Source organism: Grammomys surdaster, unplaced genomic scaffold (assembly GCF_004785775.1).
Source record: "Grammomys surdaster isolate TR1022 unplaced genomic scaffold, NIH_TR_1.0 126176, whole genome shotgun sequence".
Taxonomy (NCBI): Eukaryota; Metazoa; Chordata; class Mammalia; order Rodentia; family Muridae; genus Grammomys; species Grammomys surdaster.
The window spans coordinates 1359921-1387501 of record NW_021620983.1 but is presented as its reverse complement, the minus strand read 5'-3'; the positions used below and the strand labels follow the sequence as shown (position 1 = coordinate 1387501).

Sequence of the window (27581 nt, the reverse complement as noted above, 5' to 3'; positions counted from 1 at the left end):
AGAAAAATCAAACAAGCTCCTTGGATAAAGGGAGCTAGTTAGTCCCTGAAATGAAAGTGAAGCCAGGTCTCCTGTCTCTCTTCTGTGTGAGTAATCCTTCCACCACTAATTTATAAAAGAAAATATAAGTCACCACTGAAACAAAAAATAAAGCCAGAACCTTTGATCAAGGACCTTAGGTAAGGCCACAGAACCTTCTATGTGATTATAGAAGCTGGCGGTCTCTGCTTTAAGAAACACATACTACACAGACTCTATTGGCTTCTGTCTTAGTCACTGTTCTATTGCTGTGAAAGGCACCATGACCAAGGTCATTCTCAAACAAAAGCATTTAACTGGGGACTTGCTTACAGTTTCTGAGGCTTAGTCCATTAACATCATGTTGGGGAGAATGGCAGCAAGCAGTGGGAGGCATGGTGCCAGAAAAGCAGTTGAGAGCTACATCCTGGTCTGCAAGTAGTGACAAGGGAGAGAATGTGCCTTGGCCTAGCCTACATGGGCTTTTGAAACCTCAAAGCCCACTTCCAGTGACAGACTTCCTCCAATTCCACATCTACTCCAACAAGGCCACACTTCCAAATCCTTCTAATCCTTTCAAAAGTGCTACTTCCTGGTGATTAAGCATTCAAATATATGAGCCTATGGGAGCCATTTTTATTCAAACCACCACATCTTGTCTACTTATAAGGGATGGAATCTACTTGCCCAACACCCTTGGAAATAAAGACCTAATGGTAACAGAAGGTTAGTGAAGGCTTGAATTCCCAGTGACACAGCTCCCCTTTGTGTTACAACAGTAACTTACTCTACATGCTTCAGGGATACCACCTGAGGAGTAATGGTATCATGGCAGCAGAACAGCCAGGTGCCATAGCTTCTTGTATGATAGGCTGTAACTTGAGAAGTTCCTTTCCAGAAATGATAAATACTGTACATACATGCTTACCCTCCCCTCACACCACAGCAGATATGCTTAGGTGGTCATGTCCTTCATCCAGTGCCAAGCCTCCACACAAGAAGCGTAACAGCACATTAGGATGTCACTGTTCACTAATTCGAGTTTGATTAGTTTGAAACTCATTTATGCCTCACAACAGGGATATTAGAAGTGATCCAAATGCTTCCAGCTGGAACCACTAGTAAAGTCACCATAGGCTGAACATTTGTAGTTTCAAATGTCATGCAGAGTAACTGACAGCTGGATAGGTGGACATGTAACATCCATTCATTGTCTCTAATGAACGTCAAGGAAAAACAAACTTCATCCCTTCATATAGTTCTTAAACATTTATCAGATTTATACCTAGGAGCTAGGAGATGTATAATTTTGTTAATAATTAATGGTATCTTTATAAATAAATACATTTTCGAATGGTTACTGGGAAGACACAAGGCTGACTAGTATATTGATCTTATAGCCAGCTAAACTATCACAGGTTAATAATCATTTCCTAGTCTGAACATCTAAAATGATCTAAATTTTTTTTTGTTTTAGTGACATGAGACCACAGTAAAATAAGACCACAGTGAAATAACTACAGAGTCAAGATAGACTTAGGAAATAGAAATTATGTATTACTGAGATACTCTTTCATTCAGTTCAAATGTATTCACTGAGTGCCAATTGCCTGCCAGCCCCTTCTCAAGGTCTGTGTAGGGACAAAAGCAAGATTATACACCAGATATGATTAAGTGATGGAAGAACAATAGACTGAGGTAAGAAGGATGATTTCTTATGTGGCGGTCAAGGAAACAGCTCTGGTAATGTGGTATCTCAGCAGAGACCCAAGGCAAGAGAGTGCTTGTCAGAAGACAGCTGAAAGATGTCTCATAGGCTGAAGGGTCCATCAGTACAATAGCTCTTTATTCATATTCAAGGACAGGAAGGTCATCTTGTATTGAGCAGCAACTTAGAGGTAAATGATAGAAAATGAACCTAGAAGGATGGGCGCAGGAGTGAGGGTCGGGCAGATCCTGCAGGGCCTTATCCGTCTTCTGAAACATTTTCTCTCTGGGTAAGAAGACGCAGATGCTAAAAGGTCTTATCAACTGGAATAAGGGTTTTGCTTCCCTCCAAATAAGAGAGTCTAACCCTAAGTAGCATTTTCAAAGACTCACCCTAGCTGCTGTATGGACATCAGACTATTGGGGCACAAGAGCACAGCAAGGTCCAATGCTGAGTCTACCCCAATATATAACCTACAGAGACAGCTCCTACCCGTGACAACAATGGAAACGGTGAAGGTGGATACTTTTCAAGGAGAAGGCCAATTATTCTGGTGTTCAGTGTTATAAGAGTTGTTGAACAAAGAAGAAGATCAAGATAACTCCAACGATTTTGGTTGACTTACTGAAAAGGGGGGAAAACAAATTATTATTTAAAGGTGCTGTAAAATGTGTCAGAAAAGGGCAGGTATATCAAGGTCAATTCTATAGCTGTTAAGTGTGAATGTTCACTACATATTTTGCCTTGATAAAACACATCGACCATAAACAGCTTGGAGGAAGAAGGGATTTATTTTGTTTACATTCTAGGTTACAGTCCATCATTGAGGCAGGAACTCAAGCAGAAACTTGAAGGCAGGCCTGGTTGCTATTCTATACAGAATTACTTCTGAGCAAGCAACTGATTCAGTCATGTAGAAATGATGCTTGCTCACTGTACGGGCTATGGTTAGCTCTCGGATATAGTCCCAAGACTGCTTGCCCAGGTGTCTCAGTCACTGTTCTAGTGCTGTGAAGAGATTCCATGACCACAGCAACTCTTATATTAAAAAAAATCATTTAATTGGGACTTGGTTACAGTTTTAGAGGTTTAGTCCATTATCATCATTGTAGGAAGCATGACAGCATGCAAGCAGTGCCGGAGAAGGAGCTGAGAGTTCTACATATGGATCTGCATGCAGCAGGAAGAAGAAGAGGCACTGAACCTGGCTTGGGATTTTGAAACCTGAAATCCTATCCCCAGTGAAACAGCTCCTCCAACAAAGATCTACCCAATCCAACAAGGCTACACCTCTTATTCTTTCTCAAGTAGTACCACTCCCAAATGACTAAGCGTTCAAATATATGACATTATGGAGCCCATTCTTACTCAAACCACCATACAAGGGATGGTGCTGCCTACAGCGGGCTTGGGCTATCCTGTATCCAATTAAAAATTCAAGAAAATACCCTAAAGACATGCCAATAGGCCAGTCTGATCCAGATCATTTATCAATTGATTCAGTTTTTCAATTAACTTTCTCCTTTTTGAGTTAAAGCTAACCAAAAACGTGTTTATTTAACATGTTGATTTCTTGGTATCTTTTGAAAGATGACAATAATCAAATTACCACAATAACTGATAACTTCATCATAATTGAATAATAAACTGCATTGTTTGAAAAAGATCCAATTAAGTTAAATTTAATTTAAATGAATGTTCTCAAAGAAACTATTATATCTACAAATATTAAAAATTTTAAATAAGCTACTCTAAATAATACGAAAATGAAGGCAATTATAAAATCTCTGTGGCACCTTAAGTGAACCACCCAAGGAACGCCATCTTTATACTTTTATGGAAACTTCTGTTAAGAACATTTAAAAACCTTTCCTGATAGCTTTGCAAAGGGTCCTCCCAGCTTCTGTCGCAGGCCTTTCAAAGTAGACTTGAAAATCCAGAATTGAATAGATACACATACTTTTGAATACCCTGTCCTCATATTGAATGAGAAATTTCCTCAATTATTTGTGGGTAAATGTTTTAAGAAAAGTTCAGGCATTGTAGTGCATGCCTTTAATCCCAGCATTTGAGAGGCAGAGACAAGAGGATCTCTTTGAGTTCAAGGCAGCCTGGTCTACATAGTGAGTTTCAAAATAACCACAGCTGTATAATGAGACCCTGTTTCAATTTCCTACCCCCCCCCCAAAAAAAAAAGTTCATTCTTAGTGCAGTCACATTGCTTAACTGTGTAGTATTTACCTGGCAGTCAAAAAAATCTTCATGGTCTCAGATTCTTGATGTTATACAGCAAACACAGTCTGTCATCCTGTACTGCAGATAGTGTGAAGATAATAGACTTACATTCTCTGAGATAGCACTTCTTTTTGTTCCAGGATTACAGGTCTTGGCGACCATCGAAAAAATCCCATTTGAGAGTGCTTTCAGAAGGCCAAATGCTGACTTTACCACCAACAACTTCTCCAACCAGTATTGGAACGCCGTCAGCCACCGGGCCCCAGCCATCATCTATGACTTCTATCTGAGGCTTACTGGAAGGAAACCCAGGTGAGAAGTTGGGGCAATAGTTTTAATAGTATCAGTACATGGAACCCAAAGTACTTAATCTTCTCTGCAGTTGAGGATTGAAGAAGATAAATGTCTCTGTCACATACACACACACACACACACACACACACACACACACACACTGATGACACCGGCCTCACTCACTGCTTGTTGTGTGGCCATCCTGTGGCAAGAACTAATGATGGTCCCATTTTCATTTTCACACTTCATGGCTACCATCTCTGTCACTGAAAGGGAAGCCAAGGCCAGAATCCACATAATCTAACACAGTGGTTCTCAACCTATGGGTCACGACAGACATTTCAACAGCAAAACTGCAGTTGTGAACTAACAATAGAATAATTTTATAATTGGGGTGGGGGGACACCACAACGTGAAGAACTGCATTAAAGGACTGGACATTAGGAATGTTGAGAACTACTGGTCTAACAGGAAGTGACCAAGGAAGGAAGTACAGATAGCCACCTCACAGCCCCTACTGCAAACTAGGTTCACTGACTGACATCTAGAGCGATGAAAGACAGAGGGACAAGATGCCAAGCAAAGCCAGCTCTGTCACCACCCAACAGTGACAAAGCACATCTCCTGCTACCTCCACAACACATTCAACAGGAGGAGATTCCTGGAATCACAGTCCAAACAGCAACAGAACTGACCTCTGAACAGCCCCTTTCTGAGGTGGGAGGCCTTTCTGACACATCCAGCACTCCCTGGACTAGCACAGAAACCACTACCAACACAAAGGCCGTGTGGCTCATTTACCTTTTCTCACCCACATAAGGAGGCATTGCGACTGTGTGGAAAACATCTGTGTGGATTTCCCCCAGTATGAATGGGAGAAGAAAAACACAAGAAGAAATTCTAGGTGCCTAGATAAAGCAAGGTTTGGTGATTAAAAGAGAAACAGGAAACAAACAAACAAACAAAAAGATCAATATGCATTTTGTTTGGAAGTAACTAAACCATACTGGATTGGACAATGAGTTATTTTGTTTCTGTGATATAATTATTTTAAATAATTAATATTTCTACATCTATTTATTGTGTCTTTACTATCATTGCACAGGAGCGGAGATCAGAGGGTACCTGGTAGGGAGGTTGGTTGTATCTACCATGAGTGTTCTGAACGCAGATTGCACCCAGATTGTTATTGGCAGCAAGCACTTTTAGCCTCTGAACCATCCATCACTGGCCCCAAAATAATCCCTTTATGGCTTTTTATAAAGTCAGTCACTGTAAGATCTGACATTGTCAAGTTGGGAGCCAGGATTAAAAATCTTGGCTTCACTAATTTAGCCATGAGCCATAAATATACTTTCTTTCTAAATTCTAACTCTTCTATAAAAAGGGGGATAGAAAACAGGTATTTGACATAAAGGTGTGCAGAATATAATAATCACTGTTGTGACTAAGTTCTAAGTTTTTCTTTACATGTTTTGTGTTTTATGTACAAAAGGCTTCTACCTGAGGATAACAATTTTATTGTTGTTCTAAAAATTAACACTCCTTGGACAGCTACTGCTCCTAGAATATTTAAATCTACTTCCCCAACAAGAAATTTCCCATGAAATTCTTTCAGTAGTTGATGGGAACTACCAAATTCCCAGAGCATCACAATTTGTAACAGAATTGACTATACTCCAGTACCAAGCTAAGCTTAACCACACTTTCAATGCAGAGACCTACCTGGAACATTTCCTACGTGGCATGAACATAACCTTTCTGAAAAGAGAGTATGGGTAAATTCTGGCTACTTCACAGTCCTAAGAGGTTTCTAGAGAAGAGCTGGTTCATGTTCTGAGCATGGGCACTCCACTGTAAGCAAAGGACACAGGGTAGTGGTACTACAAGAGTTCTTCTCTGGGGTTTGTCAGAACTAGGTTGGAGTTTAAATGCTGACACTCTTAAACTTATGAACCATATTCAGAAAAGTGCAGGCAAAGAGCTACTTACAAGGCTGTTACAAAAATCAGCAGTTAGTGCAAGATCCTGCTTGGCAACTGCAGACAGACTCAAAGCAGTGTACCATATCTTCTGAAGAATAGCAGGGAGACCATAACTCAAGCAGTGTACCATATCTTCTGAAGAATAGCAGGTAGATCATAATTCAAGGCAGTGTACCGTATAGACCATGACATGTTTCAAGGCACAGGCCAAGAAGATTCTGTACTTTTCCACCACCTGGCCCCTCTTACCTCCTCCCCTTGTAAAACATGCTATAAAAAAGCATTTCATGTTCAAAAAAAAGATTAAAAAAAAATCAAAGTATCCATAAAAAAAAATCAGCAGTTAGTATTTTTTAGAAGTGTCAGCACTGCATCTAACAGAGTAGATTATGAATATTAAGTTTTTCTTCCTTAAGTCTGAATTACAATTCAATAATGCAACGCTGCCTAAAGTTTTTTATACTAAGACCTGAGGTCCTGTTTTTGGTTTTACAAGTTTAAGAACATGTGAAAAAAGAAATTAGCTTTGTAAAGATCTGACTCAAAACTAAAAACAAAAACTGTAATCCTTTCAGGCGAGTAAGTACCTAGCTTAGTTTTGCAATGTCTGATGAGAGATAGGTGCTTGGGAGGACGTAAATGTCTGATGATGGACACTGTTAGGAAACGTGAAAAGTGACGAGAGGAAATAAGAATTCTAACTTTCACAGAAATTTATAAAAACCCCTTCTAATACCACAAGTAGATTTTAGCGTGAGCAATTTGTTAGACTTTTGCTGGGACTCACTTACCTGAAGGAAGGTATACGGTACTTTATAAAAGATGAACACGAAAGCTTCGTGGTAGAAACTGTTATTGTAAACTAGCCAAAAGAGGCAAATGACCCAGGATCTCAAAAAAGTATTCTGAGAATTTGGAGGGAAGAGAGGTACATTTTTTATTTGTTTTGTTCTTTAAAGACAGTTTTACTGGACTTGATTTCACTAAGTAGTCCAGGCTGATCTTGATGTCATAACCGTCTTTCTGCCTTGGTCTCCTGAGTGCAGCACTTGCACTTCCTTAATGATACTTAGCCACCCTCCCCCGTGCAGGAAGAGGGAGTGGGCAGGATGCACAGCGCCAGCTCCTAACTGGTCTTTCCCTCAGGATGCTGAAGCTCATGAACCGGCTGCTAAAAACCATTTCCATGCTGGAGTATTTCATCAACCACAGTTGGGAATGGAGCACAAACAACACGGAGATGCTTCTGTCAGAGCTCAGTCCTGAAGACCAGAGGGTAAGTATGGCTCTAACTCCAGAGCACGATGGGAACTCAGAATTGAGACCAGATGATGGCGGAGTGTTAGGTATGCAGAGGATTTTTTTTTTTCCCTAAGAAAACCAGACAATAATGTCAGCACTCACAGGAAACAAGTTCAGTGCAGCTAGGAGAACTAGTGTATGGATTGTAATTGGATGTTCACTGCCTGCTTGATAACAGTGGTGGAGAGGTAGGGACATCTGGGTCCCTGAGGCTCACTGGCCAGCAATTCTAGCCTTATTGATGAGCTCTGGGTACCCACAATGGACAAGGTGACTACCTGGCAGTGCAATGCTGGCAGCCCCTCTCTTGCTTTGCAGGTATTCAACTTTGACGTGCGTCAGTTGAACTGGCTTGAATACTTTGAGAATTATGTTTTGGGGGTTAAGAAGTATCTACTGAAAGAGGATCTGGCTGGTATTCCCAAAGCAAAGCAACACCTAAAAAGGTAGGCACATTCGTTGATATCTCTCTGTGAGATGCTACTGCTGACTGGCTTCATACTAGAATGTGTTTGAATTAAATTACTCGGCATTTATGCAGCAGCTATTATGAGACTGGATTCACACTTCTTGAGCATTGCAGACCCTGCTGCATTCCATACTATCCTATAATACACACTGTTAATTTAGACCTCACCTTCACTCCCAAGGTAGGTGTTCTTTTTGTTAGCCCATTAGCACAGGAAGTATTTAGGGCACAACAACAAAAGTTCATGGAAACCAATACTGGAGCTAGGCTTGAGCCCAAGTCTGTCTGTTCTTGTGCACCTTACCACAGTATGACCCAAAGGGCAGCTTATGCTACAAAACTAGGAAAATCACATAACGACTCTTCAATTCCTACAGCTCCTTCCTACTTTAGTCTAAATTCCTGACAGACAAGAGGAGTCAGGTCATCATTCATGGAAAGACAGACCACTAAAAGGAAGAACACTTGAAAAGCAGGCTTCTAAGTTCACTAGCTATACCCTCCAGCCAATAAGACAGTGATCATTTTTAAACTGCTGTGCATGGTGTGTGGCTGTGCATGCCATAGTGCCTGTGGAGGTCAGGGGACAACTCTGTGGGGTCAAATTTCCTCCTTTGACCCTCACATGGGTTGCAATTCAAGTTCCAGGTTTGTTCCAAAAGTGCACTTACCCACTTAGCAGCCTCACTGGTCAGAGAGAGTTTTCAATATTGAAAAAACCAGAGTGGATTTCAAAAACATTGTGTTCATCCATGAATCATGATTGCAAGAACTTCAGAATAGGGGGAAGGAGTAACAAGCTGCGAAAATATGAGGGAAACCTGGTAATTCAAGAACAGGAAACAAAAGACGTAAAAAGCAAGGGCACCGAGCCATGCCATGGGCCCGGAGAACTTGGTATTTGCTGGTCACCGACAGGAACACTTTTATGCTTTGGGTAACAGCTGGATGCAGGTGCGGTCTTAACTGTGCTTTTGTCTTTGTCTCTCAGGCTCCGGAACATTCACTACCTCTTTAACACTGCCCTGTTTCTTATCATCTGGCGCCTCCTCATTGCAAGGTCTCAGATGGCTCGGAACATCTGGTTCTTCATTGTGAGCTTCTGTTATAAGTTCATCTCCTACTTCCGGGCCTCCAGCACACTCAAGGTCTAAGAACATTACACCAGCCCATCATCTGGAACCTCAGATACCTCTAAGGCAGTAAACTGGGTCTTAAGCTAGAAAGTAACAAGAAGCACACCCAAGCTTCCAGTCAAAGTTGCCATCCCATCTTCTTCCCTATTCTTGTGTGTACGTGTGCATGCTTGGTTGGTTCTTTTCTGTTTTTGGTTCAGTGAGAAAAGTCAGCTTCTAACTGCGTACATTTACGAAAACGTAACTTCCAGATTATGTCCTGACACCACCACTGCACACTATCACACACGAAGCATGAAAGCACTCCTTTTCCTTTATTTAGCTTTCCTTCCTGACAAAACTAATTTCGACTCACTGAGCATGGGAGAACACAAGGCAGAAGCCTAAGCAGGCTAGAGAAAGGCAGCACCAAGCAGGGAAGCATGCTCAGTACCAAGGCAAGAGTTTCCAATCATTGTGAACTGTGTGCAGCTCAGCCTCCTCTCATACCGGTAGCACAAGCAGCCTTCTGTGTTAAGACACTACCGTCCTGGCTGAGTTGAGGGGAAGTGGGCTCGTTCCTATCCTGTTTCTCACCTTTGTCCATACCTTAACCCTAAAAGGAACAAACAAACGGTGTAGATAATTACATACCAAATAAGTAATCATACATGCACCAGGGAGTCTTGTGTACTTTGTTTATAACATGATTTGGACATCCCTTATTCTACGTTCTTAATCACCATTGTCCTGAAAGCCTCTCAATTCCCCCTTCTTATTTAATGATGTTGCCAAAGCCCTTCTACTTAAAAGTATTTCACTCAGGCCTCACTCAGAAAGGATGATGGGGAGGGGGACTTTCCTAGACTAGGACCGTGGAAACCCTCCTGACCTTTGCCAGTTAGGAAAACAAAACTTCAAATAAAGTGTTAATTTCTAGTTTCTGTCTTCATGTGTGGAGTTGGGAGGCCCCTTGTACCTCAGTCATCCCCGTCACACTCTAGTTAACTCTATAAAGAGTGAAGGTTTTTGCTTAAGCATTTTAAATACAAATAAAAACCTTTATACATTCACAAATTCTCATACTCATAAGCTGACACCCAGTTTTGCTCATATTTGAGATGAGGGCATACTGGACTGTAGGATCTCTGCATGGTAACAACATGAAATATTCAAATAAAAGTAACGTCCACACATCACTGAAAACTACATACAAGCAGTTAACATGTGTATGCTTACATTCTGATGGCTGGAGAGTGACCAGTACTGAGGTCTCCTCAGAACCATGAGGAACATATTGGGAGGACCCTTTCTGGCACAGTTTCTGCAAATTTGATTAAGATCATTAATGTCAGTGACTACTGTCCTGGCAGAAAACTCAACTCTGAATAAAGCACTTGTGGGTTTCCCCATTGGAGACATCAGCAAGACACCAGCTAAGAATACAATAATAGGAACTCAAGATACAGGAAGAGACTAACATGACAGTTCTAAAGATTTACTACCTTTTGACCATTGTTTCATCAATCCAAGAACTCTAGCGACTGAGTTTGAACTTCAAATTAAATAAAACTCTGAATTACTAACTCCTGTCTTCAGAGTTATTTATCTGCTGATCAGTCCCCACAATCTGTCTTCAGAAAAAAAAAAAAAGACAATCCTCTCCAAACTCTCAACCAAATAAAATCACAGAAAAAGCTATTAGAGGAACATATACACAAGCTACTCACTGATTCCATTTTTTTCCTTGCGACATCAACTGGGTCGTGTTTGTATGAGTACTCTGTGGGATCTGACACATGGCACAAATTTATCTTGCAACTATATGAATGAAGTCCCCACACCAGGATTTTTTGTGAAAAAGCCACACCAGGACCAGTTAACTACATGAATCCTAATATATGCACCACAACAGGAAAAAGATTAATCTCCTTAGGTGAAGCTAAAATACAAGTACATGCTTGAAAATAAATCCTGGCAAAAAGGAGGGTTGAATATGAACGGTGTCTTTTATACATGTGGCAAGAATGCCAACAAGAACCATTACATGCTTATGCTATTAATATATGCTAACGAAAATGTACTAAAGTTTTGATAATGTGTAATCTGTACCGTGATACTAGATACAGTCATCAGAGAGGGACTAGGGTAACTAAACCCAGAAAAGCACTCCTCATACTTCTGCATTCACTGAGTACTTCTTACTCATTTAAGTAATTTAGAATGGGATAGAGAACTTCCAAATAGTATTTGTCTTAATCACTATTCTATTGCTATGAAGTATGACCGATAACCAAGGCAACTCTCGCTTCCTTTTATGCTTATAGTTTCTTATCACCATGGCATGGAACATGGTGCAGGAGCCGTAGAAGCGACAACCTGAGCTGCAGGCAGAGAGGAAAAGAGGGCCTGGAATAGGCTTTTGAAACCTCAAAGCCCATCACCACTAATACACTTCTCCCAACAAGACCGCACCTTCTAATCCCTTCAAACAGTTCCACTCCCTGGCAACTAAGCATTCAAATATGAGCCTATTGGGACCATGCTTACTCAAACCACATTAGTATAACACAATGAACATAAAAATCAAATCAACCTAGTTTCCAAATCATCAGTAACTTTTCAAGTTCACCGAGCTTATACAGCTATCTTTCTGGAACTGTGGCCCTGTCATCTTGGGATACTAAAAAGCAGTATTGGTCCCCCACGTCCAGAAGTGGTTTTTTTGTTTTTGTTTTTTAAGCCACTGCCTACATCAGCTTTAAAAACATGGTTAAAAAGTAACAAAACAAAATTAGCAAAAGCTAGGTTTTGATATGTGACAAAGTGCAGCTACTTCGATGGCAAACATTGTTTACCTGGAATTGAGTTTAAGCAGAACCATGTCTTCTAACATGGAACATTTTTAGCCTCCTCCTATTTTATCTGAAATACTGAGTCCTATGGTCCGAGATGTGGGGTAGAATAACATGGGTCAACTCTAGAAAGAAAAAAAAAACTTTAATAAAAAGCAGAGCTGGAGGCAGGGACTTCTTAGTGCCACAGCACTTGGTGACAATATTCAGGACCTCAAATTCAACACCCAAACTGACACAAGAAAAAACTTACAGCTATCTAAGTAACCTTGTACATACTTGAAAAACACATCTAAAGAATTTCCACAGCATTACCAGTGACAGATGCAGGCCTATCTGGCATCCAGCCTATCTTTAAGGGGTCTCCCTGTGCCTTATGAGCGGTCTTTAAAGGTTCTACACAAAGGTTCAACAAGGACTAACTTCGGAGTATTAGGAGACTCCCAACTATGTAAGTGCTTTACTCGCGGTTATACTGCCGACTGTTCATAGGCCCACTCACACAAACTGCTGGGTGTTGTGTGTACTCAGATGTTCATGTTTTCACGTAGGCTCTCACTGAACCTGGAACTTGTTGATTCGGCAGACTAGGTGGGCAGCAAGCCCAGGGGTGCTCCCATCTCTGCTTCCCCGGTTTTGGGATGGGGATGCACACCAAGCCAGCTTCCATCATTACTCTGGCAGTGTTACAAAGGGTTTGAAAAGCTTAACAAGAAAATAAGCTGCCAGATTAAATGACATGCTGAATCTTAAAGGATCTTAAGGGTCTAGTTAATGTATTTCTTAAACTAGCTAAAAACTAGACTACAAGTGAAAACAGAATTCTGAAGTAGTTACAGCTGAATTTAATTCCTAACATTTGAATCATAATACGTCTTATTCTCACATGCATTTGAAAGTTAAGACCGTAAACTGTGTTTCAGATGACAAATTCTGAGGATGAAATAGACAGCTTTTCTGTGTATCTGATAAGAAATTATGAGAAAAGTGTCCATTATTCATCTAATTTGAGAACAAGTGGATCTGCAATTCTAATATTGAGCCAGGCTATTGCAGGAGGTAGACTGAACAGGCTATCAGGAGGTAGACAGTCAAGTGTTTGAACACTTGACAATAATTTATTCACCTGTTATTTACTTGTCTCTATAGGCCAAGGTATACAAACACATAGTATAAAAAATACATTTCAAGGTGTCAGACTTAAAATATTAGGATTGGAACACACACAATCTTTTAAGACTGGATTGAACAGACACTTGGGTATTGTGGAACACACACACACATGTGTGCGCGCGTACACACACACACACACACACACTCTTTTAAGATTGGATTGAACAGACACTTGGGTACTGGTGTCTCCAGGCCACAGGCATAGGGAAAGGCTGTGTAGCTGGCAGGTCAGTGAGGAATTTCTGACCTGGAAAGGAAACCCTATCGAGGCCACAAGTTGCCTTCATCACTCAAGCAGATGGTCAGCATTTTCATTCTTTTACTGACAAAAAATTTGTCCCTGACTATTTGAAAATCAAAGTCTTAACTTTTAAAATCGCTATCAACGGCAAAGAAAAATTTGCGTTAAACAAATTCCCATAGAGTCAATTTTAATGGAAAAGATACATCTCAATAAAATTTTAACGTGGCATTTAGAAAACATTGAAATAATTTAAAATAATCTTAAATCTTTTTTAAAACATTGTAATACTGAAAAATAACTCTAAATCAGTATTTTCTTCCCTGAAAACTGACTGAATTCCCTAGCAAGTAGACACGAAGAGCAACATTCAGTCTCAAGTGACCAACGTTCCAGTTCTTACTAACAAAATTCTGGAGACATGTTCTGTTTCTGGACCAACTATAAAATTTAAGGGGAAAACCAAAACAAAATGGAACAAAAACCTCAGAAAAAGACTCATTTGAAATTTCCTGGATTCATTTAAAAAATTTTAAAACATTATAATAGTATTAGTCACTTAACTTCTTGACTCTTAATACTTCATACTTTAATCAAAATGTCTTATTTTCTACAAAATGCCATTTTTCATACACTTTACTGATGAATGATTTGTTGCCATCTCCTCCTTCCCTGATGGCCTACCATCTTTCAAGAAATTTTTTTTTTTATCCTTAAAAGCATTCACTTGAAACACTGATCTGTGACGGGCCACACTCCAAGCCACCACTGTTAATGTAGTCCTGTGCCTGTTAGGCACTGAAACTCAGTCTTGCTCAATAACTTAACCTCAGGTGATTAACTTCTGCCCTTCAGATTCACAGAAAAGAGGAAAAGAGGCTGGCACACATACTCAGCAGTCTCTAACAGCACCTGACAGGGCTCCTTCAAGTTACTGTAGCCTCATCAGTTCTCTGCAGAGCCCCGAGGGCAGCAGCACCCTGTCCAGTGCTACGGCTGCGCCTAGGCTGCTTCAGACCTGACATCTTGTATGGACACTCCCTCACCCGTCTCAGCTATCCAGTTTTCCACTCCTCACAAGCAGACAACACTCAACTTTTCCCTTCACATTTTACAAATTGTTAATGTTTATCTTTTTAAAACATTTATGCTTTCTTCTCCCTGCAGTGTCTCTTGTACAAGCTGTTAGTAACACCTGTTACACATCATAGCACTTATATACCTGGCCTTGGGAAATTTCACCTTTGTCGTCTAAGGCTCAACCTTCTTCAACAGTCAGGAAAGGCAGCAACTGGAGTCCAAAGGAAAGCAGTGACCTTCATCAGAACCCCCAACTGGACGACACCATTTTGTCAATATGGCTTAACATTAGTATGGCTGTAACACAGGGCCAGTCCCTGTCTTCTTTATTAACCACAGGAGCTGATTACAGTGTTTTAAAGTCTAGACTAGTTTTCCATAATGTTTTACACGTTTTATTCTGACATCTTTAAAAACAAAGGACGCAGACATTTGCATTATCAATGCCCTTTTCTTTAAATATGGGTTCATGTCCTTCCTCTAGGCTCTGCTTTCCATATTGTCTGTTTGCTGGGAGAGCATCAGAGGCGCTGTCTTCGCCTGGCACTGCTGGCTGGGCTGACTCTCCAGTTAGCTGCATAATTTCTTCTAGGACACTTGTAACAGACACAACATATACAAGACGACTGCAGTTTGTTGTTTTCCTTGGCTGTTTTTTCTCTTTTTTTAAATAAGTATGTTTCGGGGTTCTCATATTTTCTTTTTCTTTGAATATATTGCACAACATTTTATTATTAGAAAAGGCTTTATGTCTCAGGCAAAAAGTTTTTCTCCACCCACGAGGTGCTAATGTGTGTTGTTCTCTAAAAGAGGTAAGTGGTTGTCTGTGTGGCCATCCGCAAAGGGGACCTGAGGGGAAGGAAGACAAGACCGGAGTGTTAGTTCTACTCTACATGATGTCTCTCATCACAAGGCTTTATGGGGGGCAATCCTTTCTACTTAGACACACTTTCAACATGACGTAAGACAAGCACCACGTGCAGTACCACTTACAGAATGGACGGGCTTGTAGGATCCAAGTCTGAAACGGCAGCAAATTATTTCCACTATAAATTTTCCAATTCCATGTAACATGCCTGCAATAAATAAATTCAAGTTTTTAATTAAACTGCTTTTGAAATTGCTATGTAAGACTAAAAAGCTGCATCAACTGTAGAGGACTAGACCACAGAAAAGAAGGAAGCCAAGCCGTCTATGGCTGCTTCTGAGGCTAAAGGTCTTCTCAAGGGTTACAATTTAAAAACAAACATGTTTTATCTAGATCACAACCCACACACAAGACTTTCTCACGTAATTTTGTAAATAACATTTAAATGAAATTAAATGAAAAAGCAAAAGAACTGTAAGGAAAGCTGCTCACTTGTACTGGAAATATGAATGAAAATAAAGTAGGGCTCCAGGATCACACCTATCTACCTTGGAGTAACCAAGGGCAAAAGATGGAGCTCCCAGAAAATTCCAGAGTCTTGAACAAAAACCAAAAGCATTACTGATTTATCAAAACACACTAAAACATGGCTTCCTATAGTGTACAGGGAAAGGAGCTTCAATACATCTGCGATGCTTCCTGAGCATTTTCTCATTTAACTCTACACACACTTACAAACCAGATCATTACATTTCAGAAAAAGTTACATGAACTATCTAAGGACTACCAAGTCAAAGATGGAACACAGATTCTGTGTCTGTGATTAATACCCAGGATCTGTGTGGCTTACCACATAATCTTCCTTACATTACTGATTCCTGTGTACCAGATGTGCTTACAAGATATGAAATATATTTTAGAGCTTTAGAATTCAAAGAAGTTCCAAATATTAAAACATGAAAATGTGAATATTTCTTGTTTTTAATAGAGGCATCATTTTATGGTTTTTGGTTGGTTGGTTGGGTTTTGGGGGTTTTTAGATGCTGGTCCTTGAAAAAGTGAGGACCACACTATGGCATACTCCATCAGTGAACTATCTTCACAAGATAAAGTAATAAACACTATTAGAAATCAGATATCAGAGCATGACAGCTAGTGCCTGTAAGCCTAGTAAGAACTACACAGTAAAAGCTTACCTCAAAACAACAAAATAAAAGGAAATTAGGCAAAGAAATGAATGTTAACCTGTTGTTGAAAAGATTCCTCCAATAATACCACAGAGTCTTACAAAAAACTGCCAGAAAGGCATGTGTTCCTCAGTGACTGTCACCATGAGAGAACTGAGATCGTATTTCATAAATATTCCAGAGACGCCGTGGCTGCCTGCAGCATGGTTGATGATGCGTTCCTGAGAGGAAGGGAAAAGAAACAAAATGCACGTCATGTGGCTACTAAGAAATAAATGCACTCTTTACCAAGCTACAGTGTCCCACATAGGACATCCCACTTCCCATAGGATAAACTGCCTACATGAGTTCTTCAGAGACAACTATCAGTATTCTTGCTGGGGTTAGCAGCACATCTGTTATCCTGTACTAGGAAGGAAAGGCTGGAGGGCCATGCATTCAGAGTAAGGTACTACTTCAAACAAAACAAAACAAATCCGAACCCAAAACTAAACCATTCTTAACTGTGTGGAAACAGTCATCGTAGACCAGTTTTTTCATGTGCTATGAACTAATAAAGGAATAAAAACCAAGTTTACATTGTGACATGCTTGTGTATTGTTTCTTTGCATGTACTTCTTTATCGTTTTATTTCTAGGTTGAAATTAAACTACAAGAATTAGGAACACATACAGTGTGCTCAAAATCCCCTCATTATTAACATGAAAAACCTTATATATGAGCCACCAACCAAGTTTCCAACAGTTAATTCATTCAGAAACTCTCAAGTGCTCAGTATCACATTGAAGGCATGAAAACTCCACGACCACCTCTAATATACAAAGCTACCTTGGGGATCAGAGCATCCAATAACATTGGAGAAAATTAAGAATGATTAAACTGGGCTTCCAAAACTGAGAGCAGCAACTTCTTGCCCTCCCTACTCTGTAAAATTCAATAAATGATTAATACTTCATTCACCTTTATCAAACACTCCTTACATATGGATTTTCTTCTTTTTGATTTTGCTATTTTCAGATCTGTCCTGAAGATAATCTCACATTCAGACATGTCCTTCCACTGAGTCGATTTATAGTCTGACCTGTTTCTAATCTTCTGCCATTACAACAACACAACAAACCTCACACACAGTATTTTTCTGTTTTTCCCACTGTATCTTAGAAAGAGGTTTCTAACACAGGGACAGTTGTAACAGAAGCAATGCATACACTAGTTTAAAAACATAGCCAAACACCCTCATAGACTTAGCATCCCATAGCAATTCTGTAATCATATCCAACTGCTTGCTTTGCCCCAAAGTCTTTCTAAACCTATCTGTGTTTCTCAGGTGTTTGTCAATATAGCTGGCTGAGAAATACCTTCCTACCCTTAATGGAAATGTTGGGGAAGTGCACGCGCACACACACACACACACACACACACACACACACACAGTTTTTGCTCCTTGAATGATTTGAAAGTTAGACACTTAACATTTACCCTCTGAAATAACACCTAATTCAGAAGAATAAGGAGAAATCCATTTTCAGTGAAGCCCTAGTGAGGATCAACTACAGCACTATCACATGAAGAAGAAGAGTTGAGTGAAAAGCTTTCACATGCCCCAAAATTTACCTGTTGTGAGGTTGTGTATTACAACCTCAAACTCAATTTATAGTAAGAAAATACAACCCAAAGCAGACAGACACTGTTCACACCTGCTCTTCATCTCCATGCAACTGCTAAGACTCATCTACCTTGACGCTGGAGAGCACACTTCCAGTCAGACCCAGGGTACTGACTGGGGGACAGGCTGAGAGAAGGGAGCATTCACATTCAGGAAGGAAGACTTACTAACAACAAAGAAACTAGAAAACCTGTAGCAGATTACTAGCTACCTATATTAATACAGGAGATTACAAATGGAAATTCATAAAGTAACTTCTGCCATCATAGTTCAATTTGTAAGAACACATTTCTAACATTTAGAACAAATTTCTTTCCCTCTAGAACTCACATACTAATACCCATTTCTGATATGTTCTTTGCTTAAAATGTTAATTTATTTCAAAACTTCCACAAATTTTTAAATGGAAGAGTGTGATGGTTTGAATATGGTTGGCCAGGGAGTGGCACTATTAGGAGTTGTGGCCTTGTTGGAGAAAGTGTGTCACTGTGTGGGTAGGCTTGGAGACTCTCCTCCTAGCTCCTTCAACACCATGCCTGCCTGGACAGTGCCATGCTTCCTCCCACGATGATTAAGAACTGACCCTCAAAACCTCTAAGCTAGTCCCAATTAAATGGATGTCCTTTATAAGAGTTGCTTGGTGTCTCTTCACAGCAGTAAAACCTTAACACAGAAGTTGGTACTAGGAGGGGGTACTGCTGTGATAGGCCTGACCATGTTTTTGTTTGAAGGAATGTGGATTTGGGGACTTTGGATGTAGAGGGCTGGGCCATCCTAGTAGGAATATGGAAGACACTGGTACTGTGGGTGAACTCTGGAGATTGTTCTTATGTTTTTGTGAAGAATGTGGCTGCTTTTTGCCCTTGTCCAAAGAGTCTGCCTGAGGCTAAGGTAAAGAGATTTCTATTAATTGCATTGACAAAGAAAGTCTCAAAAAAGCCCAGCATAGACTGTGTCCTCTGGTTTACTCTCTAGAAGGATGTTCTGATCAAGCTTAGAAAGGAAAAATACAAGATGTATGGTTCAAAGAATAAAGGGCATCAGGAAGTGAACTGGAGCTGAATCCTGTGTTCAAGAAGATAAATTAAGGGAGTGGTGACCTCGGGGCAAGATCCCACCTAGATCCCACCTTGATAAGTTTATTGTTTATGTGTTTGCAGTTGAACATGAGATAATTACATATCGTTGGGTATTACTATGAAATGGTTACTGTTTTCATTTGGACTTTTAATCTGGAATGAACTACAATCCAGAAATGGAGGGCACACATGTGATCCAGATCTTGAGGCTGGAAGACACAGACTTTTCATTTGAATCTTGAGGAATAGTGGCCAGAAAAAAGCTGGGGTCCGGGCATCATGGTCGATGTCTTTAATCCCAGGAGAAAGAGGCAAGGAGTTCTCTGAGTTCAAGGCCAGCTTGGTACAGAGCAAGTTCCAAGTAGAGAAAAGCTGAAGTCCAGGCGTGGTGGACCACGGCTTTAATCCCAGCATTCAGGATAAAGCCATGCAGATCTTTAAGTTGAAGTCAATCTACAGTTTCCAGGACAGCCAAGCTTAGGCAGTGAAAGAGCTGGAAAACAGAAAGCTAGTGATAATGTAATAAAAAAGGGGGGCATGTTCCAATCCCAGCAAGCAGCAGAAATTGGCAGCTTTGGCCATTTTGCTATGGCTTTAGGGTCAACCATAGAAGAGACTACTGGGACAAGTGATGATGCTGGTTAGCCAGAGCTAAGAAATTAGAGGTAATTAAGAAGAAACTAGCATCACTGAAGTGAAATCTTCTGAGAAGTGTTTTCTGAGAGCACAAAGAAGCTGTGTTCCAGAGATAGGCAAGGTTGTAACTCGTGTTGCAGCTGTACTTGGTAATGTGTAAGAATCACCCAAATGGCACTTGTTTTTGAAGGCATGACAGACAGGGTCATGGAGAACAGCTGAGTTTGGCACTGTGAGAGGCCAGGGAAGGCCACTGGGGAAGGTACAGCCTCAGTTGCAGTTGATGACCCAGGACTGAAGTGGTCAGGCAAAGAGGTTGAGGCTTGGCACCATGAAGAAAGCCTAGGAGAGGCCATTGGTGAAGCCTAGTTGCAGAAGAAGATTCCAGCAAATTGGAATTGTTAATACCATGAGATGATCTCCAAGAACAGCAGCAGCAGTGGAGTGGAGTGAACCTAGAGTGCTACAGAGGGCAGAGCTGGAGAAGGGACCCAAGCCCTTCAAAGGGGCCCAGAAGATCACATGTGGATCCCAGACACTGGAACAAGAAGGTGTAAAGTTGATATACCTTGGATACCCCAAAATGTTAGAGATGTCAGAGCCATGGGATATCTGCTGAGAAAAACTGCTTAACAGGGAGTGAAACCAATCTAAGGGAAAGAAGTTTGTTGCAGTCAACAAAGATGGAAGGAGTTGGAGACATGAAGAGTGCTTTTACATCAGACATGGAGAACAGAGTTTGGAGTTTGCACAGCTGGTTTTTGGTCTTGCTTTGGTCCTGTATCTTCTCACTATGATATTTTGGAATGGCAAAGTATATCCTATGATATTGGAAGTATGCAATCTGCTTCTTAATTTTGATTTTATAGGGGATTACAGTTAAGTGATTGGATGAATCTCAGAAGAGACTTTGAACTTTGGACTTTTAACATTGTTGAGACTATTATAGACAATGGGACTTTTGAAGCTGGACAAATGCATTTTGTGTTATGCTATGGCTAGGTATGGCTCCCATAGTAGACTCAGGTGTTTGAACAAGCCAGAGTGTGGAATATGGTAGTCTGTATATGTTTGACCAGGGAGTGGCACTATTAACAGGTGTGGCCTTGTTGGAGTAGGTGTGACCTTGTTGGAGGAAGTGTGTCATTCTGGGTTTGGAGATCATCCTAGCTGCCTGAAGTCAGTCTTCTGTTTGCCTTCAGAACAAGACAGAGAACTCTTAGGTCTTTCTGTACCATTCCTGCCTGGATGCTTCCATGCTTCCTGCCATAGTGATAATAGACTGAACCTCTGAATCTGTAAGCCATCCCCAGTTAAATGTTGACCCTTATAAGAGTTGCCTTGGTCATGGTATCTCTTTTCAGCAATGGAAACCCTAACTAAGAGAGGGTGCCTACTAAACCTCCAACTTAATCTTGCAGCTCGGAAACTATAAAAATTCCTTCATCATTTTAGCAGTTAGGTCCCACTTACCCTTTCTGTCACAGAGAACTGATGGGTATCTGCTGAAATCTTGTATGTTTGTAGCTTTGTTGGCACGACTGTAATGAAATATTGGAACATCTGGTTGTCTATAATAAAAACAAAATATGCCTTCTCATCAATCAAGTATCAATAAAGTACTACCAAATCTACTCTATTAAATATGATAAACCTGAAATTTAATACTACTATTTGATTTAATATGCAATGAATAGACAACTTTTAAAGAAAGAAAAGCTGATGAAAACAATAGGCTCATAATTGGTAAGACGAAGTCCCAGTTAGGACATAACAGGTGTGAGTGTGCTCACATGCATTAGCTCAGACATCGACAAGCACGCACAGAATACAAAAAGGCAAAGAATAGAAACACTAATAAAACCCCAAACCAATAATAGTCACAGTTCTCATATGCTAATCCTAAATATACCAGTAAGTTGAAGTTGCCACACTCTGAAGATGATACCAGAGCAGAAAGGTAACTAAAAAACACCAGCTCCAAAATCAAGCTCAAATGATAACACAAGCCTGTGATCCCAGAACGACTGTTTTGAGTTCAAGGCCAGCTTGGGCTATATAGTTACTTCCCAGCTAGCCCAATGTAAATGATAAGTCACTATCTCAAAATAACAACAGTCACCTAAAAACAGGCTATGCACCACTGGCTACAGAGCTAAGAAAATAATGCTCAGTGCTTGACTTAAAAGAGAATTCGGTAGAGGAGTAGAGGCTTAAGGATGAGCACACGTGGCTCCTGAGCTGTCCCAGCACACATCTCTGACTGTATGTACAACTCTGGAAGAACTCTAGGTTTATCGTGTTGGTGACACTGAAAGCTCAAACTTCCTACAAAAGATCCAGGCATTTTAGAGCCTCAAACCTGTGACAAGAGAACTTCATCCTCAAGTGAGGATGAAAAGGACAGTTACACCACTACCAACACATCAACCCTCCTGCCCTTTTTACCTCTTCAATCTGTTTTAGGACTTTTGTTCAGATTCCATGCACTTCTACCACATACTTATCTGCCACTGAGAGACTCTCCCTCCCAAGAGTGCTGGGAGGAGTAAAACCATCATTATTAAGGCTTTAAGAGCACTTTCCTGTATGTAAATTCTAACAGCAGTTATTAAATACTTACGATCTACAGCAATCTTTTCAGTTCCATCCAAAGGATTAATAATTCCTGGAACAAGCTCTCCAAAAGACAAATGGTCTATTCTGTGAGAAAAGTTGTAAGCTAAGATAAAAACAAAGGGGGGGGGGCAAAGAAATTACATCACTCTTCAAAGTGATACGCTACAAAAGGTTTTACATTCTAACTTTCTGTCAAAATCATCTAAAATTTGCAAGTTTAATAATACTTAAAACATGTTAAGAAAAATGGACATGAAAAGTATAAGTAGAATGCTACTTCAAATCTTATTATATACAAATTAATTTCTATGAAATGTCTTATCTAATCCTTATGCCCAAAACATACAACCTTCTTGATTCTAAACATGGTACAAAAACAAGACCATGCCATTAGAACACCTAGGATAATGTTGGTCAAATAATGAAAGTGATTACAGATACTTTTAAAACACACCATTACTAAGACCAACTGATTTTTATATAATATTTTGCTTTCTGAAGGTAAGTTTAAGAAGACTTATAACTTGGAGCAGCAGTACAAGCTTGCAATCCCAACACCTGGAAGGTAGACACAGGAGAATCCAGTGTTCTAGGTCACCTGAGGCTATGCTAACCCTACAGGCTACATGAAAACGTGTCTCAACCACACTCTCCAAAACCATGTAAGTTTTACAATAATCATTATACCAAAGTAATTTTGTGTGACTATGTGAAATGTGTATGTATCTGGATCTACAAACTGAAGTAAACTTAAAATACTGTCTCTGTTACGGGATGTGTACAGAATGACAAAAACACTAACTGCAATGAACAAAAAGAAACACAGTGAACTTACAGACAGAACAGATTAGACACAATATAAATTTTTTTCTCTTCTAGATGGATATCAAGTTTTTGTTTTCCTTTTGGATATCAACTTTTAAACAGACTAACTTTTTTTTGGGGGGGGGAGGGTGCTTTCTGAAACTACATCCTGCCATCCACTGACATGATAATCACTGTGCAGCATAGGCTAACTTCAAATTCATGCCAATACCCTGCTTAAGCCTCCTGAGTGCTGTGGCGTTACAGGTGCCAAACACTTAGCTAACATTTTTATTTACTTATTTTTGAGACTAAATCTTACTTTGTAGATTCCTGGCTGGCCTGGAACTCAGAAATCTACCTGCCCCTGCCTCTGGATGGCTGGGATTGAAGGCAGAAGGCAGCAGGCATGTGCCACCATGTGAGTCAACAGATTACTTTGAAAGCACTACTTTATGTTTGCACTAAAATAAATAAAAACACAAAGACAAAATTAACGTTTCTTAAAACTTTTTCTATACTGAAACAAAATTTTGGAAATTGCTCACAATCATGGTTGACAAGTGCTGCCAAATGTGCATGCCCTCGAGGATGTGGGATTGCCCTGAAAGGAGGAAAGAACAAACATATAACTCACGAGAAGGCCAATCTTCCCTGTGATATTCAGCAGCTTGTATTACCAAGTAAGAAGAGCACATCTAGCCTGCAGCTAAGCCATCTCAGCAATGCAGTGAGCTGAGGGCTGCAAAAAGCCAAATGGGAAACGTGTTAAGTATTTATGAGCCAAGATTAAAGAAACTGAGGATATTACAGTTACATAATGAGAACAGCATTTCATAAACAATTATCAATGAAACACAAAACCTAATAATTGTGATTATTTTGTAGCTCCCACATGCATTCCAGGGAAACTGCTCACTGAGGTTTAAAGTTGGTGCTCCTAATTTCAAAAATGTTCTTAAATGTGTCTGGTAATGGCCTAAAATAATGTTTCACATTTCCTCTCTGAAAACACAATTTCCTAAGGCTTCAACTGATCCCATTCGGTCCCTTAAAGACATCTCTAGAATACTATTAGAATCTTCTCTTCATATTTTGTATAATGTAGATCAGTTAATTCTGAACTTAATCCAGACTTTCCTAAGCTGTACAATTAAATTAATTTTTAACCTTCCTTTATGTTTGCCCTGGTGTCTGACAACTGGGGTTACAGTCTGAGCTGAGATGTGACACTGAAGGCCTTGATTCCCATGACAACTTCTACTTAGGTCGCTGACACCAACGGCTGCTGGAGCCACTCAGAGTCACTATCATCATGTGTTCCTGAAGCAACTCTGTCACAACACTAGTTTACTACACAAATACTGTTTTCCCTGATAATTCTAGGTTAAATGTATTAAGAAACATTCTATCAAGTGTCCACAAAACTTAAATTTTAAAGCACTAAGTGAGAACAAGAAGAAAGACTGTAATTCTTTATGACTGCTCAGACACCCAGCAGCTTGCAGAAGGCCAAACTGGAATGCTGGGTTTCTACTTTTAACAAAAGTCAAAGAGACAATATTAAGTCTACAAGAGCAATAGAAATAACTGCTAGTTGACAACACATTTGGTAGACATTATTTTATGCTGTGGAATCTGAGGTCTCCATTTCTTTAAAACCAATCTTTCCTCAGCTATTTAACTACTTATAGATCCCAATTCTACCATCATTTTAAAAGTAGCATTGATTCTTCAAATTTACTAACAACATGCAGCACTGATAACGCCTATGCACTCACCAGGATCCCAGGAAGCCCAGTCAGTCACTTCTTTTGCTTTTTAAAAAATATATTTGATTAATCTGTAATGTTTACATGTGTGCACTGTATAGATGTATATGCAATGTGAGAACAGTACTTGTGGATGTTGGGAAGAGGGTGTCAGATACCCTGGAGCAGAAGTTACAGATGTGTTGCCCTATGTACAGTAGGTAGCACTCTTTACCACTGAGCCATGTCTCTATCCCTATCTCAGCTTCTTGATTAGCAACTGAACACTGAGCTCACTGTCTTCAGGTGTTGAAGCACTTTCTCACTGAAAGCTAATGGTCCAAAGCCAATCTGTTTCCAACTAACAATTTCTTCAGCTGCTTCAATCAAACATACTTCATTAACTTAAGAACAAAATCTTTCTTGGGTCACCCGTGATACATGCAGAAACCTGATTGTAACTTCACTTTCACTTAAAAATTCTACTAGCCACTTTAAACTTTCTCATTTCCTGACCACTGCTTTTCTATAGAGTTGGGACTACTTTGATGAGTACCTGGCTAGTCTAATAGGTTCAACATACGCTGTATTCTTTTAATGCAGTCATAGTGTCACAATTATCACAATACTCTATAGCCAAGTTAGGGGGTGATTTAGAAATATGACATCTAGAGCCTGTATTTCTAGAGGGTTTTTCATGCACAGCAATGTATAGGCAACTGTCCTGACAACTGTCCTGTGGCGCACCAAACAACAGCACCAAGCACTGAGACCATCACAGAGTCTTAAGTCAATTCTTAGTATGACACTGTAAAGCAAAAGCAGTCCTGTACAAATAAGTGTGGTTACCTTTCAATAAAACATCATCTTTTGGGAAGTAAGGGAGTGTGATGGTTTATATATGCTTGGCCTAGGGAGTGGCACCATTAGAAGGTGTAGCCTTGAAGGAATAGGTGTGTCACTGTGGGCTGGCCATTGCCATGTTCCCGCCTTGATGATACTGGACTAAATCTCTAAACCTGTAAGCCAGTCCCAATTGAATGCTGTCCTTATAAGAGTTGCCTTGGCAACCAACAGATTGGGAAAAGATCTTTACCAATCCTACATTCAATAGAGGGTTAATATCCAAAATATACAAAGAACTCAAGAAATTAGACTCCAGACAATTAAATAACTCTATTAAAAAAATGGAGTACAGAGTTCAACAAAGAATTTTCAATTGAGGAATATCGAATGGCCGAGAAGCACCTAAAGAAATATTCAACATCTTTAGTCATCAGGGAAATGCAAATCAAAACAACCCTGAGATTCCACCTCACACCAGTCAGAATGGCTAAGATCAAAAACTCAGATGACAGCAGATGCTGGCGAGAATGTGGAGAAAGAGGAACACTCCTCCATTGTTGGTGGGATTGTAAGCTGGTACAACCACTCTGGAAATCAGTCTGGCGGATCCTCAGAAAACTGGACATAGTATTACCTGTGGATCCAGTGATACTACTCCTGGGCATATACCCAAAAGGTGCTCCAATATATAACAAGGACACATGTTCTACTATGTTCATAGCAGCCTTATTTATAATAGCCAGAAGCTGGAAAGAACCCAGATGTCTTTCAACAGAGGAATGGATACAGAAAATGTGGTACATTTACACAATGGAATACTACTCAGCTATTAAAAACAATGAATTTATAAAATTCTTAGGCAAATGGATGGAACTAGAAAATATCATCCTGAGTCAGCTAACCCAGTCACAAAAGAATGGACATGGTATGCACTCTTTGATACATGGATATTAGCCCAAAATTTCACAATACCAAGAAATAACTAACAGACCACATGAAGCCCAAGAAAAAGAAAGACCAAAGTGTGGGTGCTTTGGTCCTTCTTAGAAAGAGTAAAAAATACTCACAGGAGAAAACATAAGACAATGTGTGGGGCAGAAACTGGAGGAGGGACCATCCAGAGACCATCCCAGGTGCAATCACCATATGCAAACACTGTTGTGGATGTCCGGAAGTGCATACTGACAGGAACCTGAATGTACCTGTCTCCTGAGAGGCACTGCCAGAGCCTGACATGCACATAAGTGGATGCTCAAAACTAACCATCAAACTGATCACAGAGTCCCCAATGAAGGAGTTAGAGAGAAGGAGTTGAAAGGACTTGTGAACCCACAGGGAGAGCAACAATACCAACCAACCAAAGCTCCCAGGGTCTAAACAGCTAGCCTGGGAACACACATGGAGGGATCCATGTCTCTAGCTGTATTTGTAGAGGAGGATGGACTTGTCAGGCATCAGTGGGAGAGGAGGGCCTTGGTCCCTTGAAGGCTGGATGCCCCAGTGAGGGGGAATTCAAGAGCGGGGAGGTGTGAGTGGGTAGATGGGTGGGGGCACATCTTCATAGAAGTAGGTGGAGGGGGGATAAGATAGGGGGTTTTTGGAGGGGGGGAAATGGGGAAAGGGGATAACATCTGAAATGTAGATAAATAA

At 40.2% G+C, this 27581-nt stretch overlaps 2 protein-coding genes across 3 annotated transcripts in view; one reads left to right on the top strand and one right to left on the bottom strand.

Moving 5' to 3' along the window:
* The window catches only part of Far2 (fatty acyl-CoA reductase 2), a 102697-nt gene extending 93427 nt beyond the window's left edge, over positions 1-9270 (top strand). The window contains exons 9-12 of the mRNA XM_028757626.1: positions 4102-4273; positions 7387-7516; positions 7861-7988; positions 9003-9270. Coding sequence (XP_028613459.1) covers positions 4102-4273; positions 7387-7516; positions 7861-7988; positions 9003-9165 — 593 coding nt within the window. The 3' untranslated portion in view covers positions 9166-9270. The remainder of the gene's footprint in view (positions 1-4101; positions 4274-7386; positions 7517-7860; positions 7989-9002) is intronic.
* A 4298-nt stretch (positions 9271-13568) lies between these two features.
* Ergic2 (ERGIC and golgi 2) overlaps positions 13569-27581 on the bottom strand; it is a 33514-nt gene continuing 19501 nt past the window's right edge. The window contains exons 9-14 of one of the 2 annotated variants that reach the window (XR_003710054.1): positions 23883-23938; positions 22535-22633; positions 21385-21482; positions 16632-16751; positions 15469-15551; positions 13569-15324 (exon numbers count right to left, since the gene is read on the bottom strand). Coding sequence is in view for 1 of the 2 variants with exons in the window: in XM_028757630.1 (XP_028613463.1) it covers positions 15262-15324; positions 15469-15551; positions 16589-16751; positions 21385-21482; positions 22535-22633; positions 23883-23938 (562 nt within the window). In the remaining variant the exon portion in view is untranslated. Of the gene's footprint in view, positions 15325-15468; positions 15552-16588; positions 16752-21384; positions 21483-22534; positions 22634-23882; positions 23939-27581 lie in introns of both variants that reach the window. The other variant, XM_028757630.1, reaches the window with a different exon arrangement.